Source organism: Eublepharis macularius, chromosome 1, assembly GCF_028583425.1.
Source record: "Eublepharis macularius isolate TG4126 chromosome 1, MPM_Emac_v1.0, whole genome shotgun sequence".
NCBI classification, from domain to species: Eukaryota; Metazoa; Chordata; class Lepidosauria; order Squamata; family Eublepharidae; genus Eublepharis; species Eublepharis macularius.
In genome coordinates this window covers 140,601,844-140,615,780 of record NC_072790.1, presented here as the reverse complement: position 1 = coordinate 140,615,780, position 13,937 = coordinate 140,601,844, and the positions used below count along the sequence as shown (strand labels likewise).

The 13,937-nt window shown below is 46.2% G+C and overlaps 1 protein-coding gene across 1 annotated transcript in view; it reads left to right on the top strand.

The window, feature by feature from the left end:
• Window positions 1-404: 404 nt before the first annotated feature.
• Window positions 405-13,937, top strand: part of C1H6orf118 (chromosome 1 C6orf118 homolog) — a 59,344-nt gene continuing 45,811 nt past the window's right edge. The window contains exons 1-2 of the mRNA XM_054984522.1: window positions 405-476; window positions 7,731-8,437. Coding sequence (XP_054840497.1) covers window positions 7,745-8,437 — 693 coding nt within the window. The 5' untranslated portion in view covers window positions 405-476; window positions 7,731-7,744. The remainder of the gene's footprint in view (window positions 477-7,730; window positions 8,438-13,937) is intronic.

Here is a 13,937-nt window from a genome sequence, read left to right as displayed (position 1 = left end):
AGGTACAGCTGAGCAGCAAGAGAGAAGTACAGTGAAAATAACACATCATTACAGTAAATGCCTTTTATGCCTTCACTCATGTCACCTTTGCCTTTTTGTTCCAGTGTGGCTGATGTAACCAAGGGTGAAACTGATGTGTACCTTTCTATTGTTTGTATACATTCAATTAAAAAAAGTAGAAAAACAATCTCGCCTGAGACTTTGCAATTTGGAAATTTTTCCACCATATGATTTAACCAACAAAGAAATTGTATTTTAAAAACAGCAGTTTAACTATACTCCCTCGCCTGATGTAAAGAAAACAACTGACACTTTGACTCTACAAAATGCACCAGCTTGCTTTTGATCAGGCCTATATTGTTGCTTAACAGTGACGGAGTGCTCCAATGGAACTCAGAATGTTTGACTGATCTCCTTGGTAACAAACCAACATAAAGGTAGCAGTTAAGCCAGACGATTTGTGGAGCTTGTGAAATGTAAGTTCATTTTAAATGTGCCTCAGTTTTAACCTGTGGCTTTTGTTAGACTATTTGTGGGGAAGGGAAAGAAAGTTCTTTGTTTTCTGTTGAGGAGCTGCTATGTAACTCATGCTGAAACCAAAAGGGGCATGCAGCTCTTTGGGCTGGTACTTTTATTGTTAATGTCATTTTTGTTCAAGCATTTCTAAAGAATAATGAAAGAAAAAAACCAGCTTGTGCATGAAGAATTACCAAATGGAAACACAAAAGCATGTTTAGCTTGTTACTTAGGATTGCCAACCTCCAGGTAGAGCCTGGAGAGCTGGAATTACAACTGATCTCCGGATAAAAGAGATTGGTCCCCCTGGACAAAATGGCTGCTTTGGATGGTGGACTCTGTGGCACTATACCCCACTGTGGACTTGCCTATCCTCAAACCCAGCCTTCTTCAAGCTCTACCCTCAAATCTCCAGGAATTTCCCAGCCTGGAATTGTCAACCCTAACGTTGCTATATTTCAGCATCAGCCAGTTTCTAAGTAATGAAAAAGCATCAAGTGGCAGGAACTGTTGGTGATCAGACTGGTGTTGCTTGTATTCCAACACATTATGAGGCTTTCTCATTCTGGTGCATTTGGACAATTTATCAGCCAAGACCTCAATCAACTGCCAGGACAAGGTTATCTGTGCTACATTTGGAGACCATTGAGTCATGGTCTAACAGTTAAGAACCTTGCACATAGCTAGAACATTAAGCATCACTTCTGGAAGGTAGACTCTGGACCAAACAAGTAACAGGAAGATGGTGGGCAGGGGGTTGGGTTGCCTAGAGAAGTGTGACAATTGGATGTGACATTGGCTGTCAGCCATTTTAAAATTTCATTTTCCTCCCACTGTCTCTCAGAGTGGCAGTGAGAAATACCAGCAGGGGGTAAGGAATCTCTGTCCCCACTGGGGGGCTAGCAATCCAACTTTCAAGCTGCCATAGTGTTAAGTAGAAATGATTGTTGCAAAGTGATAGTAGCCAGGAGCAGTGCAAGTAGGTGCCTCCTTGGAAGATCACTTTAAAATTCTGCTTTTTATATATCCCCACCCTTCCTCTTATCAGGGTTCTTCCAATAAACAACCATCACCAGGCAATTGCCGTTTTAACAGCACACATACACAGCAAAGGCATAGAAGACATGATTTGTGAATCAGATCCAGGATACCCAGGCTTGGCCAATTCATTTGGAGGATCAGTTTTATACTTCCCCACTATAAGTTTGCTGGCAGTTTTGGCTACTCTAATGGAGTAATTTGCAACTTGTTTGCATCATGTCTGTGACCACGCACAAGGAACGTTTGGCCTCGTGCTGGTTGCAGGTGCAGATGATCTGAGAGTTAGGTCATCTGCACTATAAAACATTCTTTCAGTTAGTCTGCAGAAAGGTCTCTGCACTAGCAACTTATAATGGAAGTGTCTGCTCAAGATCGATCTAATGCAAAAGCTAGCAGGAGATCTGTTTCAGACCATCCTCACCTCCCAGTTCTCAAACAGAAGAGCCCTCCTTCTGATTCCTCTTCTGCTTAGAGATTCTGTCCCCATCAGAACAGGTTTTTCGAAATATTATCTTACAGGAGGCTAAGGAAGTCAGTCTGAAACTTCTGACCAACAGCTCTTAAATGCATAAGGGTTCTTCTTCTTGGAACAGAACTCCTGCTTCTCCACTATTGAATCATTCCAGCACACCATTTCAGTGCTGGGGTAACATAAGACCTTTCTGGGAGAATATCCTGATGTCTCTGAACAATAGGGATGGCCCCTGGGGCTCCTGAGCCTCCTTATTTTTCCTGAATTTTTATTTTGCAAAACATACATCCATTAAAGATGTCATGTCCCACCCAGAGATATGAAGGCTTGGAAAGTCACATGGGAAAAGTGGATGACATTTAATAGAATCATAGATTTGGAAGGGGTCTTACAGACCTTGCCCAATGCAGGAACAGCCTAAAGCATCCCTGATAAGTATTTGTCCAGCCACTCCTTGAAGACTGCCAATGAGGCACCACATCCCCAAGCAGCCGATTCCACTACTGAATTACTCTTAACATGAAGAAGTTTTTTCCTAATGTCCAGCCAGTCCCTTCCTTCCTGTAGTTTAAAGCCATTGTTTCAAGTCCTCTCTTCTGTTACCAACAGGAACAGCTCCCTCCCTTAAGTGACAGACTTTTAAATACTTAAAGAGAGCAATCATGTCTCCCCTCAACCTCTTCTTCTCCAAACAGAACATTCTGAAGTCCCTCAGTCTTTCCTTGTAGGGCTTGGTCTCCAGGCCCTGATCATCCTGGTTGCTCTCCTCTGCACCCATTTCAGTTTGTCCACATCCTTTTTGAAGTGAGGCCTCCAGAACTCCACACAATACTCCAGGAGGAGCCTGTCCAGTGCAGTATATAGTGGGACAATGACATCCTGTGATTTGATGTTATGCCTTTGTTGATACACCTCAAGATTGCATTCACCTTTTTTGCTGCTGCATCACACTGACTGCTCATATATATAGCCTCCTATCCACCCACATCCCAAGATGAATAATAATAATAATAATAATATTTGATTTATATACCACCCTTCAGGACAACTTAACACCCACTCAGAGTGGTTTACAAAGTATGTTATTATTATTCCCATAACAATCACCCTATGAGGTAGATGGGGCTGAGAGAGCTCTGGAAGAGCTGTGACTGACCCAAGGTCACCCAGCTGGCTTCAAGTAGAGGAGTGGGGAATCAAACTCAGTTCTCCAGATTAGAGTCCTGCCACTCTTAACTTCTATACCAAACTGGCTCTCACACACTACTATCCAGAAGTGTATCCCTCATCCAGTATGCATGCTTTACATTTTTGTTACCCAGGTGCAGAACCCGGCACTAATCCACCATGTTAAATCACATCTTATTCCAATCTGCCTACTTTTCTAGTATGTTCAGATCTCATTGAATTATACCTCTGTCTTCAAGGGTGTTTGCTATTCCTTCCAGTATGATGTCATCTGCAAATTTAAGGAGTAATCCCCTCATACCTCATCCAGGTCATTTATAAAAATATTGAAAAGCACTGACCCCAGAACCGAGCCCTGTGGCACTCCAGTGGACACCTCCTTTCAATCAGTCATGATGTTATTGACAACTACTCTTTGGGTGCAGTAATCCAGCCAGTTCCCTATCCATCTAGTCATTTTAGAGTCCTGTCCAAGTCCTCCAAATAACCCATCAGAACCGTGTCAAAATCTTTACTGAAATCCAGAAAAACTACATCGACAGTATTTTCATGGTTCAGTAAGCCTGTCACTTGGTCATAGAAGGAGATGAGATTGGCCTGACAGGACCTGTTGGGGACAAATCTGTGCTGATGTCTCCTTATCACCATTTTGTCTGTCAGATGCTTGCAAATTGGCACCTCTAATATCCAGTAGCTTCCCTGGGACAGAGGTCTGGCTGACTGACCTGTAATTCCCAGGCTCATTCTTTTCCCTTTTTTGAAGACTGGGATGACATTTGCACTCCTCCAGTCTTCTGCCACATCACCTATCCTCCAAAAGGCCTAGAAGATGGTCGACAAAGGATCTGCAAGCTCTTTTGAAAGTTCTTTAAGTGCTCTCAGGTGCACCCATCTGACCCAGAAGATTTATAAACAGCCAGTGCAGCAAGGTGCTTCCTCACAACTTGTCTACCCATGTCAACCAGCAACCCCAAAGTCATACCTTACCTACTACCATCGTTAGGTGGGCCCATTGTCTCCTTCAGAGAGAAAAGAGGCAAAATAGGCATTGAGCCTTTCTGCCTTCTCTCTGTCTGTCAGAGTTTCTCCAATTTCACCCAGCAATGGGGATATCGCCTCCTTTACTTTCCATTTGCTCCTCACATATCTGAAGAACATCTTCTTGTTGTGGCAAAACCTCCTGACCAGTCTCAGCTTATTTGACCTCTTTGACCCTACAGTACCTAGCTGCCCCTAGATACTCATCTTTAGATGCATTTCCTCCCTTCCATTTCTTGAACATCTCCTTTTTCTTCCTTAGCTTATCACAGAGCTCTCTATTCATCTACATTGGCTTCTTAGATCCTCTATCACATTTCTGTCTTGCTGGAACGGGGATAGCTTGAGTCTCCAAGAGCTCTTCTTTTAGGAGAGCCCACCCTTTACTCTCTCCTTTACCTTCCAGCATTCTTGTCCATGGAATAACTCTGATCATGTCTTTTAAGTTTATTAAAGTTTGCCCTACTAAAATCTAATGTGCTAATTTGGCTACAAACTCCCTTGGTACCCCACAGCAAAAGGAATTATAGGAGTTCTCACTACCTTTACCACATCAGCATAATCTTTCTTGTTGGTTAACATCAAGTCCAGTATGGTTGAGTCTCTCGCTGCTTCCTTCATCATTTGAGAAAGGAAATTGTTGACCAGGCAGGTCAGGAAGCGTGACCTTGGACATGTAGCAGAGTTGGTCTCCCTGCACACGTCAGGGAAGTTGAAGTCTTCCATAACTACAAGGTCATGTTTCTTGGATACACTATTAAGCAGTTCACGGATGGCAGAATCCACCTCATCTCCATGGTCAGGCAGTATGTAGCAGACCTCACCCATAATACTGCTCCTCCTTCCCTCCCTTATCTTCACTCAGATACTTTCCACTGGATTGTCACTCTCCTCTGCCAGTATTTCCTGGCCATCAAACCCTTTCCTCACATACAGCACCACTCCACCTCCTCTATGACATTTCCTGTTCTTCTTGAATAACACATGCCCATTCACTACTGTTTTCCACACATGGGAATCTCACCAAGTCTCTGTAATGCCTACTAAGTCATATCTTTCCATCTGCATTAGTAGATCAAGTTCCTTCTTCTTATTACCCAAGTTTGGGACATTGGTGTATAGGCACCGGAAGCCTTGCAACATCCCCTCTCTTTGACCTGGCCTTTCCAAGTAGGCCTCTTCTATTTATTCTCCTTCCCTGAAATCCCTATGCCAGTTGTCTCCATTCCCCTGAGATGTCAATTTAAATCCCTCCCAAGGAATCTCCCCAGATCCCTTCCAAGCACATTCCTTGACAAGTGAAGTTAATCATGAGCAAGCAGGCCAACTTCAAGAAAACTTAGTTCAAGGTCCCAGAATCCAAATCACTCCTGCTGGTACCATCAATGCAGTGAGTGGTTCACCTCCATAATTTTCTGTTTCCATTGCATTCCTCTTCCTTTGACAGGCAGCATTGCCCCCATTCCTTTCAGTTGCCTCCCAAGAACTTCATAGTCAGCCCTAATGTGCTCAGTGGTTTCATAACTGTCATTTGTTCCCACATGGGCCATCACAAATGGATAATGGTCTGTTAGTTTGACTAGCTTGGCCATCCAGTCTGTGAATCCTTGATCTTCGTCCCTGGCAAGCAATATATCTCTTGGGCCATGGGGTCAGGCTTGAACACATGATGTCCCATACTCCTCAGCATAGAGTCACCAATCACCAAGACTTTCCTTTTCCTTCTGTTATTTGTTTGTCACTCCATGGCATCCCTACTTGTTCTTTCAGATCCTTCTTGTTGTACATCTGTCAGTGATTCTGTGGTTTTCACCCCATTTTTTCCAATGGAAAATGAAAATACCTCTTTTTTAGAACAATGAATGCAATAAACCTTAAGGCAATGGTTAAAGTCAAGAAGAGAAGCATAGGTTTGTAGTGAATTTTAACCTCACAACAAACACAATAATCTAGAGGGAGTTTCTCTTTGATGTCTTCAAAAAGCCCTTTGAGGAAAATACTCTAGCTCCCTCTTCTCACAGAGTGTTTGTATTAAGCACAAACTGGTGCCTTTTAGTGTCCCTCTAGCCAATCATAATAAGAGAGACACACCACGGAGTCCTGTTGATTGAAGCAGTAACTGATTGTTTAATAAACAATGGATGAACAATTTTTACACGTAGAGAAGGTCTCATGCTCAGCGCTCATTGAAGCTACAATAGCAATGCAAAGCAATTAATACCTTTTGGTTAATTATAATATTTGTTATCTTATTGGCTCGCAGAATACAGGGGTCCCACATTGGCACAGAAGGGGGGACCACCTATCATGACACAAATGTCCAGGGGTATTCTGATTGGAAGAAGTAACTTAGGTCAGCAACAGAAATTGTAAGACTGCAATTTCTTATCTGTCCTTGGTGTTATCTCTGAGAGGAACATCTTCCTTCCTTTCTCACATAATTCTTCTTATGGGCACTCCTTTTTGCCAATGTAACTTTTAACGGCGGTGTCCTAAAGTCTCTTCTTGCAACCTTGGAGTCTTTTCCAGGAGCTGGGCTCCGTGGGTGGAAAGCCATTGGAATGTGCTTGTGGTTACAGCCCCTGGCCCTAGTTTTGCAGTTTCTCTCTCTCAGCCTTGAGAGAGATGTTTCTAATCCTAGCTTGCTTTCATTGCAACATTTTGCATAGACAGTTCTTACAAAGAGCTTTCTGTATTAAAATCATACTGCAGATGTGTGTGTGACAGGTGCATCTCTATCATATAGCAAGCATTGTACTGTTAATTCTCAGTTCTCACAGTAATTAACATGTTTAACATACATTCTTCTTTGGTCTTTTGTTTCAAATTTCATTTTCTTGCAAGTTGTGTTACAAATACTACAATAGCTCCTAAGCATAGTAAAAGTGCCTATAATACTGAAAGGCACAGAAATGGTATATAAAATCTCTTTCATTAAATCCATATTCCACCTTTGGGTGTGAATAAGTTTGGCCTAGAGGTCCACAGGGAAGGAACAGGAGATTATAACTCACTCCTTGTGGGATACTACTGAACCTCATTTGCCCTCCACAATATAACAATGAGACTTCTAACAAAGGCATCAACAGAGTGGTCATATGACCCTCAGTTCACTAAACACAGGCATAATGGTCCTGTGAAGAACATGCTGGGGGGAATGAGGTTAACTTTTTTCTGGTTGGTATCCTGCGGCTATATCCCAGTGAGCATACCTTACAGGTAGCCATGTGGTCCCAACTTGCTATGGTGAACAGCCAACTTACTGCATAGGCAGGTCTGAGAATGGTCAGTGGTGTGATGGAATTCTTTTTTAAGTTTCAGAAAGACACAAGGTGGAATAAACATGCATTAATTGGGAAAGGCATGCTAGCTAAGTATTGTTAGACATGCTTCATTAGACTATGCAGTGAATTTAAAATATTTTAAGTAATTTCTTTCTTCAATTTAAGCTGAAAAATCTGTTTCTCTAACACAGTTTCTAGTTTATACATGGCAGACAGGAAGCAGAAGAACAATCTTTCAGCTCTCATAGATGGAGTAGAAAAAGACCACAAGGCTGAAATTCAACTTTACATCTCAGGGCACCTCAACCCAAGTAAGCTTTACAAGCCAAAAAAATCAAAAAAATCCAATATCTGGGCAAGTGGCAAAAAATCAGCATGTGTCTTTACAAAAAAACCTGAATTCACAACATCCAGGATATTAACTGAGGTAACTGGAAAGACTACTTTGGCCAATTTTATTGATGATGCCACACCAACTCCCACCCGTGCCAAATCTGCTGCTCGTTCATATTGTCGACCTCAGGCATCCCAGGCAAGCTCTGGCACTCCAGTAAGTGCTTCTCTAGGTACCCCTCGAGATATACAAAGAAAGGAAACAGCTAAGAAAATGGATAAGGGAGCTGGTATACTTCGGAAGCCACTTATTAGAGAGGAGTTAGATGTTCCAGAGCTGAAAATGTTGAAATATAAACCAACTATGAACAGTCGGCTTTGTGTCACAGACGGGACTAAAGATGAATACCAGTTCACTCCTTCCTATTTAGCTGGTGTGACCAAAACAGACCAATATTACAAATTTATGCAATTTCAGAAGGATTTTATTGCCAAGAAGGATTTGCTAGAAAATGACTTTATTGGGAGCAAGTCAGCAGAGCACCATGAAAAGAAGTTGGCACAAGTAAGTAAATGGATAGGAGAAAATAATTATAATACACATCAATGCAAACCCTGGGAAATTAAATCAAGGAACAAACCAATCCACATCATTTTGAGAAAATAGTTGTTTGGTGATTAGAAGACTGAGAAAGAAAAATGCCGTTAGGTCTCTGCTCAGGTTCCCAGACTGCCATCTCGATATAGACCACCTTGGATTAATTCAGTCAACTTTCAAAATAGAAGTGGGCACAAACAGCAATACGAACGAAAAAAAGCCATGAACAGCCCAATCAGCTGGTGGCAACCAGAGGACCTCCGCCACCCCAGGCCAAGAGCTGGCACCCGAAAACAGGTTCCATGCTTGACACCAGGCTACAGGGTAGTTCTTCTCCAGGCCCTGGGGATGGATGATGTTCATACTGGGAAGAACATCACCACCACGATAAGGGTGGCTTTGAGGGAGTGGACAGCCAGGGGGGACGGTTTGTCCATGACTTCATGATGACGGATGCAGAACGCCACATGTTGGCAGCCCTGAAAGAGGCATCCCTCCTGGGCCTGGTGTGCATGGTGCACAAGCTGCACCTGGTCATGAGGGATGTTCTCAGGCTAGGGAGCAAGCCGAGGGACTGCTGGGATGAGGGAACTTTGTGGATGCTCAAACTGCTGGACAGCTGTTGGCGCATCGCTTCCCACTTCTCCCGCAGCATCAACTCTTCCCGCGAGCTGCTCCAGAGGTGGGGGGAGGACCCCGAGCACTACTTCTATCAGGATCTGCTCACCTGCATCTGCATCACCATGTGGGAGGATGAGATGCAGCGCTGCAATACGGAGCTCCACAAACTGGTGCTCCATTTAGAGGCAGAGAAGGCAAGATGGAGGGAACTGGGCAGGGACGAGGCAGGCAGTGGAGAAGGAGGAAGAGAAGGAGGGGGAGGAGGTGGGAGGAGAACCATGGCAGGAGAGACCCACCCAAATGGGTCCACTCGATCTCTGGGCCTTGTCGGTGGGCTGTGTGGTTGGCTGCAGCACAGTGGGTGCGTCTCTCACTGTGGAGGACTCAGCGGGGGCCATGGTACGAGAGTACCTTGCGGAGCCCACTGAGCCTCCCCAGTCCAACCAATTAGAGTATTGGGCGAGTAAATCTGCCGTATAGCCGGGCCAGTCCATCATGGCAACCAACAACCTGTCCTGCCCTCCCACCAGCGTGCAGAGCGAGCGGGTGTTCTCCCACCTGGGAGACCTCCTCTGTTCCCGCCACACAGGTCTGCACCAGGACCTGGTGGACATGTTGACCTTCGTTAAGGTCAACCTCCACCTGCTTGGATATCCCTCTCTGGACCTGGACTTACCTGGGCTCTGAGCCACCCCAGTCTAGGCAAAGCTCCTCTGCAGTGGCCTCAAGATCTCTGGCCCACTGACTGGCTCCGGGGCAAAGCTACTTACTTCTATTACCTGTCCCGCAGTTGCTCAGGTCAGGTTTTTGTGAGTGGTGGTGTCATTCTCTAGCCCCCCTCAGTTCCCGGGGCTGCTTCCACAGTCGGGTGCCAAGCTCAGTGGGTATCTTGGCTGAGGGCTCACACTGGTTATTATTAGTTCCTTTTTTGCCTGTGCAGGAAAGGTGTCTCTGAGTGGTGGGGTGCTGCTTTAGCCCCCCTCAGTTCTTGGGGCTGCTCCAAGGTCCAGAGCCAAGCTCAGTGGGTTTCTTGGATGATGGCTTGCAAATGTTTGGGTCTTCCTCATCCTGCTCCGCAATGCGGCTGGTAACCCTTTGTCCTCCTCTCCCGGACAATTTCCCAGTCCCTCTTTCAACCTCTCCCTCTCTGGATGGAACCACTCTGACCTTTCCCAATGGTGTCTCCTGTCCTGTCCATCCCATCCTTTCTGTGAAGGTAGGAAGGTTGGTCATGTCTGCAGCTGCCACTTTTGGGCACAAGGGACTTCCACGGCTGGTAACCCTCTGAGCAGGGGGGAATGGGTCCCGGCTGTGACTCCCATCCTTTCTGCAATGGCAGGAAGGTGGGTCATGTTGGCAACAGCCTCCGCTTTGACACAGGAGAGGTGGACAAGTGTCTCTCCAGCAGCAGTCTGCACATTCCTTCAAGGTGGATCCCGTTACCCGGAGTACTTAGTTTGGGCTGAGTGTCCTCCCAGCCCCACCGTGTCTGGCTGGAGGGACCCACAATGGCATCAGCCTTCGCTGCAATGCTGTCTTCTGTAGGGTGCTGAATAGACTGCCACTTCCGTGACGGCAGGCTGGTGGGTGATGCTGGAGGCAGCCCACAGCTACCCACATGGGCACCTACCTGTCTGCCCACAATCCTCTTTCCTGGGGGAACTGATGCCTCCCCCACAACTGGGAGGAAGGCATCCTCTACCGCCTCAATGGCCAGCACGTGAGCTTCCGCTTCCACACGTTAGGGCCAGGCCCCACCTCCTACCCTTGGTTATTTCCTTCCAACTTTCTGATGGGACAACCAAGATATTTATTCAATCCACCAGTCTCTCCAATTATCTATTGAGAAAACTATCTATCCCATGTACCTAACTGTCCAATGCTCCATGTCCAGCTGGTGTGTTTGGGCGGCAACAGCCTCAGCACCACGTGAGGTGTGGACAACGGCATCGGCCATGTTGCCATGATGTCCCCATCTGGTGGACGTATGTTGGCGTCTCTGACCCACCAGGGTGTGTGTTTGTGTGTGTGCAAGGCCTCCATGTAAGCCACCATGTCTCGCTAGAGGGTTTTCTTTGCAGACTGTTGCTGGGTCATTAGTTATGCGGTTGCCGCCGACATGACCCACCTTCCGGCCATGCAAAAAGTAGCCTCTGTGAGGCCTGGCAGGTGGGCACATGAGGGGTGCTGCTGGCGAACGGCCAAATCTCCTGCCCCCGAGAAAGGGAGGCAACCCACCACCATCTCCCCAAGCCTGCCAGGCCCTGTGGCCACCAATATGACCCACCTTCCAGCCATGTGGAAAGTAGCCTCTGTGAGGCCTGGCAGACAGGCACATGGGAAGTGCCGTTGGTGAGTGGCCAAACCCACTGCCCCGAGAAAGAGAGGTGGACCGCCACCACCTCCCTGAGCCCACCATGCCCAGCGGCCGTGACATGACCCACCTTCTGGCCTCTGTGAGGCCTCGCGGGTGGGCACATGGGGGTGCCACTGGTGAGTGGCTAAACCCCCCACCCCCAGGAAAGGGAGGTGGCCTGCCACCACCTCCCCAAGCCTGCCAGGCCCGGCGGCTGCCGACATGACCCACCTTCCGGCTGAGCAGAAAGTAGTCTTTGTGAGGCCTGGCGGGTGGGCACATGGGGGGTGCTACCAGCAAGTGGCCAACTCCCTGCCCCTTAGAGTGGAGGTGGTCCACCACCACCTCCCCGAGCCTGCAAGGCTTGGCGGCCGCCAACATGACCCATCTTAATGGCTTTCAGAAGGCGGCCTCTCTGAGGCCTGGTGGGCAGGCATATGGGGGGTGTTACCAGTATGCAGCCAAACCCCCTGCCTCTGAGAAAGGGAGGTGGCCCTCCATGGGAGTCCTCCACTTGTAAATGGGGCCAAGGTCAGCTGATGGCTCCAATTGTATCAAATGGGAGTTTCCTGGGGGCATCGGATTTGGGACTGTATAACTCCAATATCTGTATTGCAATCTTGACCAAACTTGGGTGATGGCTGGAGGAGAGCCTGCTGAACACTCCCTGTGAATATGGGCTCTGTAAGTCCCAAGGGGGGCATTCCGGTCCCCACAAACAACGAACAATGAACATGTTCATTAACAGGTCATGTTCGTTACTGTTTGTTTGTCCTTGTTCGTGGATACCAACGAACAATGAACAGCATGTTTGTTTTTTCCCCATTTGTGCCCAGGTCTATGTCAAAGATCTCTTTTTCAGGAGTAAAATGGAATTAGCTGATGTGGAGTTCAGTGGGACTCTAAAGCCAGCACATTTTAGGAAAGCTGAAGAATTCTAGCTTGTTGACACAGGCATAGCAAAGCTCCAGCACATAAGAGATCCTTTGCAACATGTAGCTCCTCTTGATTTTTACTGCTGGATGATAAAAGAAAATTCTTGGAGATTAGCAGAATTTTGTTTTGGGGAATTTTTGATTTCTGTTTATTTCCCCTTCACATCTATTTATTTATTTATTTAATTTTTTTTAAATCTCACCTTTCTGTCATTACAGGGCAGACAAGGCAACTAACAAATTTAAATCATGCAAACTATCATCTTAAAAGTCATTGAAAGCAACACAAAAATACATCACTAAAACAATTTAAAACAAGAATTTAAAATAATTCCAAAAGATAACAGTTAAAACAGAGGGGAGAGAGGAGGTATCACTGAGGGAACACCGATTTAAAAATTCTTCACCCACTGGCAGAAGACAGCAACAGGAGACAGGCAAATCTCCCCAGGGTGAGTGTTCCAGACTTTGGTGCCAATAGAGAGAAGGCCCTCTCCTGAGTGCCACCCACTTAATCTCAGAAGGTGGGCATCTGAAGCAGGGCTTCCGAAAATGATCTCAGTGGTGAGGTAGGTTCATAAGGGAGTAGTTGGTCCTTCAGGTATGCTGTCCCCAAAACATATAGGGCTTTAATTGTTGGCACCAGCTTGAATTGTGCCCAGAAGCACATTGGGAGCCAGTGCAGATGAGCTAAGACTGGAGTGATATGTTCCCTGCGATCCACTCCAGTCAACAGTAGAGATGGGCACAAACTGGAAAAAAACAGTGTGGTTCATGGTTTGTCACATTTCACAAACTATGAACTTTCACGAACCTGCCTCAGTTCGCAAACTGGTTCCCAATGGTTCATGAAAACGTCACATCCAGATCAGTAAATCATCACTTCCAGGCCAGCATAAGGTCACTTCTGGGCCAGCAGAAGGCCACTTCTCAGTCAGCAGGTCTGCAAGAAGTCCATCCTGTTGCCTAGGAAACTGATAGATGGGCACCAGGCTGTCTTCAGTGACAAACCAAAAAAATGAACCAAACAAACCAGCCAAACTGCCGGTTCGCAAACCATGAACCAGCCTGGTTCATCACGAACTTTGGTTTGTATTTCGGTTCATGCCCATCTCTAGTCAACACCCTGGCTGCAGCATTCTGCACCAATTAAAGTTTCTGAACCCTTTTCAAGGGCAGCCCCTGCACAGCGTGCATTGCAGCAATCTAATCTACATGTAACCAAGGCATGTATCACAGTAACCAGATCTTTTCTGCCTATGGAAGGTCTCAGCTGGCTAACCTGTTGAAGCTAATAAAAGGTACCCTTTACCACAGCTGCCACCTGCTTATCTAGCAGTAGGCCTGGGACCAAGAGCACCAATTCTCCCCTCCTACAGCAGACCTCTAACTCCTAACCATGCAGTTCTTGGGAACTCCCCAGCCTAAAGGGGAAAGTATTTGGTGGGCATTTGGGGCTGCAGTGAGTGGTGAGACATAAAAGTCCCATTCCACTGATGGAAATCCTTTCCATCCTCATAAATTACCCGTGAATTCAAGCACAACTATATTTTTA